At 33.4% G+C, this 6,848-nt stretch overlaps 1 protein-coding gene across 2 annotated transcripts in view; it reads left to right on the plus strand.

The window, feature by feature from the left end:
- LOC139488515 (WD repeat-containing protein 90-like) overlaps nucleotides 1–6,848 on the plus strand; it is a 49,064-nt gene that overhangs the window by 39,916 nt on the left and 2,300 nt on the right. For both annotated transcript variants that reach the window (XM_071274209.1, XM_071274210.1), the window contains 9 exons: nucleotides 1,162–1,318; nucleotides 2,067–2,308; nucleotides 2,718–2,862; nucleotides 3,628–3,827; nucleotides 4,417–4,506; nucleotides 4,751–4,870; nucleotides 5,325–5,565; nucleotides 5,961–6,268; nucleotides 6,629–6,751. In XM_071274209.1, the coding sequence (XP_071130310.1) occupies nucleotides 1,162–1,318; nucleotides 2,067–2,308; nucleotides 2,718–2,862; nucleotides 3,628–3,827; nucleotides 4,417–4,506; nucleotides 4,751–4,870; nucleotides 5,325–5,565; nucleotides 5,961–6,268; nucleotides 6,629–6,751 (1,626 nt within the window). The remainder of the gene's footprint in view (nucleotides 1–1,161; nucleotides 1,319–2,066; nucleotides 2,309–2,717; nucleotides 2,863–3,627; nucleotides 3,828–4,416; nucleotides 4,507–4,750; nucleotides 4,871–5,324; nucleotides 5,566–5,960; nucleotides 6,269–6,628; nucleotides 6,752–6,848) is intronic.

Below are 6,848 nucleotides of genomic sequence, written 5' to 3' on the forward strand. Positions count from 1 at the left end.
TTTCCCTTTAACACCCTTCATTCTGATGATTTTTTGTCGAGCCTGCAACTTTTGTTGCAGAAAGCTCGACATAGGGATAGTGATCCGGCGGCGGCGGCGGCGTTAGCTAACTTCTTAAAAGCTTTATATTTTAGAAGGTGGAAGACCTGGATGCTTCATACTTTGTATATAGATGCCTCATGTTACGAAGTTTCCATCAGTCACATGTCCAATGTCCTTGACCTCATTTTCATGGTTCAGTGAACACTTGAAAAAAAAGTTCAAATTTTTTGTAATGTTGAATTCTCTCTTATTATAAGTAATAGGATAACTATATTTGATATGTGCGTACCTTGCAAGGTCCTAATGTCTGTCAGACAGTTTTCACTTGACCTCGACCTCATTTTATGGATCAGTGAACAAGGTTAAGTTTTGGTGGTCAAGTCCATATCTCAGATACTATAAGCAATAGGGCTAGTATATTCGGTGTATGGAAGGACTGTAAGGTGTACATGTCCAACTGGCAGGTGTCATCTGACCTTGACCTCATTTTCATGGTTCAGTGGTTATAGTTAAGTTTTTGTGTTTTGGTCTGTTGTTCTCATACTATATGCAATAGGTCTACTATATTTGTTGTATGGAATGATTGTAAGGTGTACATGTCTAGCGGGCAGATGTCATGTGACCTTGACCTCATTTTCATGGTTCAGTGGTCAAAGTTAAGTTTTTGAGTTTTGGTCTTTTTATCTAATACTATATGCCATAGGTCAACTATATTTGGTGTATGGAAATATTTAATGATCTTAATGTCAGTCGCGCAGGTTTTACTTGACCGTGACCTCATTTTCACGGTTCATTGCACAGTGTTAAGTTTTGTGTTTTGGTCTATTTTTCTTAAACTATAAGTAATAGGTCAACTATATATGTTGTATAGAAGCATTGTTAGCTGTACATGTCTGCCTGGCATGGTTCATCTGACCTTGACCTCATTTTCAAGGTTCATTGGTCTTTGTTTAGTTATCTTGGTTAATGTTAAGTTTATGGTACAGTTGTTATAAAGCTTAGCTTTTTACTTAGGACTATCAACATAATATCAATGATTAGTATAGAAGGCGAGACATTTCAGCGTGTGCACTCTTGTGTTTAAATATATTGACCATTGTTTATTTTCTGCTTACTTAGGTTGTAGCATCAGCCAGTGGTTCCTTTGGAATGTCACCAAGTCAGATAATTATCTGGGATTTAGAGCAATATTTATGTAGGAAAGTTCTGAATCACCATGAGTTTGATATACAGTGTCTGGCATACTCTAGGGATGATAGATTTCTTATATCTGTTGGTAAGTATTTAAAAAAAAAATGTTAAGTACAAAAAAAATGGCAGTAATGGATGTTTAACTTGAGTGTAAAAGTCAAATTGACAAAAGTTGTAGGATGTAGCTTTAGACATTGAAATTAGGAGTATTTCCCCAACATTTTAATCTGATGAAAATCTGTGTATCAAGTGCTTTCTGAAGTATAAACATCAATTAGACTATTTAGAGATTTGATTTGATTGTGTGTCTCTGTATTTCTAGCAATTGGCTCTTTTTTGGGCCTCCCTTCTATTCCTAGACTTATGCCCTGCCTATTTTTCTAGGAATTGGCTATGTTGTACAACCTTTATTTTGAATTATTTACTGTATTTAAGGAGGTAGACCTAGGTTAAGGGAAATAACTCTTAAAATCATCAGTACGTTTGTGTCAACCATTTTTAAAATTATATTCTAAGCTTCTAGGTTACATAGATTATTTTCAATCTGTTTCAGGTAAATGCTTAAAATACATTGATGAACTTGACTTTTACAAACGCTTAACTGATTTAAAGAGTTGTCTCCCTGAACCAAGGCCTATCCCCTTAAGTGTATCTATATAAATATAGAAACTGGCCATATTTTGCATCGCCTATATTTCCAGTGATTGATTTTTTAAACCTTGCCTATTTTTGTAAGATCAACGACATTTTCCAGTGATTTGACTCTTTGCTATGGCATATTTGTTTAGGTTTGACTTTTGATTGGTTATAATTGGCTTTATCTATATTTACAGGAGACTACCGTGATTGCTCAATTGTTGTATGGAGTACAGATAATTATGAAATCCTGACAACTTCACGGGCAGCCAGTCCAGTACATGAATTGAAGTGGGATCCATACACTGTCAATGAGTTTGCCACAGTCGGACAAAATAGTACAGTCCTGTTCTGGTTACTGGATGAAACAACTACTGATGTGTGCCTTAATGTGCATGAAGCTGAGGTACCAGAAGAACTATTAGAGGGGCACCATAAGGTATGCTGAATTAAACTAAGTGGTAATTTTGGGGAATCTGCATTAAATCTTAAATTGAAAGTTATGGTATAAAATTGTAGATAACACTTCAAGATAAAAAATATGGAAATATCCTTGCCAAACAGATTTATAACATATTTTCTTGTGATGAAAAATCATTAATCAATTTGTCAGTGTCAAATGCTCAATATAAATATCTAATTTAAATGTAATTTTTTAAATGATAATTATTTCACTATATATATTTATAGAATAATGTTCAGTAATAGAGCTTAAAAACTATTAAAACCCAAAATTTAGAAAAAAGTTATGTTTTATTTCTGTTTATTTTTATTCCCCAGTAAAATATTCAACCAGCAGTACAATAATAAAAATATTTTTTGTAAAATGGCTGATTAATGTTTTTCAGGATGTTGAATCAGTTGATTTTACTGCTATGGAGTATGCAGGAGACAGTACTCTGTATATTTCTACAAGTAGTGGTAAAGTGTCAGCTTGGGACACACGACATAACACATGTTTTATACACTGGGAGGCAGATAAATCAGAAATAGGTTTGTTTATTTCTACAAGTAGTGGTAAAGTGTCAGCCTTGGACACACGACATAACACATGTTTTATACACTGGGAGGCAGATAAATCAGAAATAGGTTTGTTTATTTCTACAAGTAGTGGTAAAGTGTCAGCCTTGGACACACGACATAACACATGTTTTATACACTGGGAGGCAGATAAATCAGAAATAGGTTTGTTAATTTTTTACAAGTAGTGGTAAAGTTTCAGCCTTGGACACAAGGCATAACACATGTTTTATACACTGGGAGGCAGATAAATCAGAAATAGGTTTGAATATTTTGGCCTTTTATTTAATAAGTTTTGTAATAAGTTTACATACATACACATTCAAAACAGTTTAGACTTTATTTAAAGATAACATTAAATAAATAGTTGAAAGTGATTGTTGTATTTGTCAGTTAGTGTCAAGCAATCAATATAACTTTTGATGATTGCAAACAATTAAAAATAATCAAAAATAAAAGTTGCATTTATAAGTTTGATTTGCAGTATTCCACAGAAAAACGTGACATAATATTGGTAATATACAAGTAAGTTAGGACGTCACCTTAGTTTGACATCAATGTGACCTTGAAAATTTGTAATGTATAGCATCATCATTTTATTAACATACCAGGCTTTTTTTAATATGCCTTAATTCCATTTTTATAGCATCAAACTTACATATATTTTTAGTATTTAATTGTCTCACCAGCTTAGTCCTTTGTGTGCTTGGATGTTGATTTTTGTTTTGTGTTTTGCAGATGTGATCATGTGTCGCAGTGGCAGACTGTTGACAGGAAGTGTGGGTAAAAACTTGAGAGTGTGGTCCATAGTGGGTGTTGGTGAACTGAAGTTACCTGGTGATCACAACAGTATGAGAACAGGTGGTTTGACCATGGAAGATGAGATGAATCTGGATGGATCTATTGTTACAGCAGCTTTTGATGAAGCTTTAGATATGGTATTATTATAGCTCTTTGTCAATTACATTCTTGTTATGAAAAACAAGGGTACATTAGTTTACCCCTATCTGTCTGTTCGTCATTTTCATTTTTCCCTGACAGGAAATACAAATCTGAGAAAGCTCAATATAATGTATAGATATAGGAAGATGTCTATTTAATTATCTTGACTCACAAAGTTGTCATATGTTTGTCCCTAAATGATCTTCTCACTGAAGGAATAATGATTCCAAATTCCCCCTGGTGTATCTAATAACTGTAACTGAGGAACATACCGTAATAGTATAAGGAACTTAATTGAGTTAATGTAACAATCTAATATACCTGAAATTTGTTATAGGGCTATTAAAGATATCATTAAGCAATTTTGATACGTCTCACTTAGAGTTACCATTTAATTCACAACTTTTATGTATAGCGTGCAGTAATACTGAACCATTTACTGTGTCTTGTTATTTTATTCTTAATAGACGAAGAGTTCATTTTATTATAATTTTTTTACTTTTATCCTTGGCAACCAAAAATGAAAAAGAGTATCTGCCAATCAGTAGTTTGACCATAAGATTCAGATATATTATTTTATTTTAGGGGATAGTTGGAACCAGCAGTGGTACATTGTGGTATATAAACTGGCCAGAAAGAACCAGTATACGACTGGTTTCTAGTCACATGGCAAAGGTAAATATGAGTACTAGTAGTTTTCAAATAATGAAGTAAAAAATAAATGCTTGACTGTTCAAATATATCTGACAGATGCAGGGAAAATATAGTTAATAATATCTTAATAACTCTACATACTAGTTAAAAGTTGAACTTCTCAGCTTAAGGTGCCACTTTTCGTAATGCTATGCATTTTTCATATAAACAGTTAATTTTTGTAGCAATGATATTGGCTGTGTAAGACATGCTAAGTATTTTTCAGGTGAACAATTTATCTCTATGTAACAGTGAACATTTTGCCTCTTGTGCTGATGATGGGAGTGTAAGAGTATGGTCTATAGATACCAGAGAACAGACCTTACAATTCCAAGTTTTAGACCAGGTAATTAGTTTAGTATATCTGAATCACCATTAAGCCTAATATTGCAGTGTTCCTAGAATAATGGAAAAAAATTAAACATCATTTAATGCTCGTCATTCATAATTTCTGGTTTAGATGTCTAATTTGTTCATCAGCAGTGACGACCAGCCTGTCAACACTGAGGTTATAAGATTGAATCCTGCTTCTGCAAGGTGCATTAATTAACTATGTGTAGGAATGCCAGCATTAAAGAGCAGTTTTCAGAACCACTGTTCAGTAGGAAATCAATGCACCTGTCTTTTGTTTCTGCTTTAAAAGCTCATGGAAAAATATATGTACCAATTTTTGTTTTCGGTGGTGTTTTTATTTTTTGGAAATGAGAAATATGTGCCTAAAAGCTAAAAATTAAAAAACCAACAACACTTATTAATGAAAAGATTAAACTACTTATGATTTACTACATATGAATTTTCAGGCATGTACTTGTATTGCCTTCTCTCCTGTAAAACCTGACGGCATTGTTAGGACAACTGTTAGTAACACAGACTCTGCCCCAGTCACTGCCCACCAGAAAATTGATGCAAAGTTCATGCCGCTGATAGCAGCTGGCTATAGCGATGGTACAGTAAGAGTATTTGACATTAACAAAGCAGAAATGATATTGAAGATGCATCCACATGCTGTAGCAGTCACTGCTATTAGTTTCTCTTCGGATGGTAAGTTTAAATTTTTATTTCTTCAAATTTATCATAAAATATTTAATTATACTTGAAGATATCAATAGTTTTTCAAAACAGAGGTTAGAGTATTTCTCAGCTTTAATCTCATTGAAGGTCAACAGCCCCAGAGCTGAAAATCTGTTTATCACTGTTTTCCTAGACAACGTCAATGACGTAGGATTATAGGATTATATGTCATAAATTCTCTAAGATTTATCTTTGTATATAGTGGACTGACAAAAACCCATATCACACAAAATGTGTGAAATGAAAAATAGTTGCAAAAAGATCAAAGCAAAAATTGAAATAAAAGCCATAAATTTATATGAGTGAATTTCCTATTCGCAAATTGACTTTTTTTTATCTATGCAAACATACTTTAATTTTTTCAGGGAGAATGGTAATAACAGGAGGAAGTGAAGGACTTATTGCTGTTAGTAGTCCTACTACTGGAATGACCGTAAGAGTGATATCTGACCACAAAGGAGCACCAATCACAAATATTGATGTATCTGTCTGTCAAGAACAGGAACTTTCAGTCTCCGCCCCTCAGCTTTGGTTAGCTACCAGTGCTGATAGGCGTGTTAGTGTTTGGTCTGCTGATTGGTCGAAAGATTTTTGTGAGCTTGTTGATTGGTTAACATTTCCAGCACCAGCTTTTACTCCAGATGGTACCGTTATAGCCAAACAAGATCAGAAGGTATTATGTTATTTCTTTATTGAAAAAAAGGTTCCATGTTTAAATAGTATAATGACCATGTATAAACTTGTCATGTTCCAGCCTGTTGTAGCTTTCTATGACTTATGGGTTTTGCTCATGGTTTAAGGTTGTACAGGGACCTTTGTTGCATGTCTGGAAAATTATTCACTTTTTTCTCTAAATAAAATCTAGCCAATTGTACAAAGATGTAATCTAACCTATCCATAGAGGGTCTAGTCTTTACTTCTTATTAGAGAACTTCAGTTTGAAATTTTATATGCTCAGTTAAAAATATACAAACAATTGCCAAAAAAAACCATTTCTATTTCATGTATGCAATAATTTTTTGTTCTATTTTAGGCACTTTACAGCCAACTACCACCTAGTATAGCTAAGTTTTCTCCTGAAGAATCTGACATCATTGTATATGTTGGTTATGGTATGGAGAAATGTATACAGTTTTATAGCTTATCGGAGAGAAAGGTAAATTAAAGTACCCACACATTGCCTCTTATCACATTGATAGGCATTCAATGATTTACCCAAACATACATAAAATACTACAACCAAGATAACTTGG

Source organism: Mytilus edulis, chromosome 9 (genome assembly GCF_963676685.1).
Source record: "Mytilus edulis chromosome 9, xbMytEdul2.2, whole genome shotgun sequence".
NCBI lineage: Eukaryota > Metazoa > Mollusca > Bivalvia > Mytilida > Mytilidae > Mytilus > Mytilus edulis.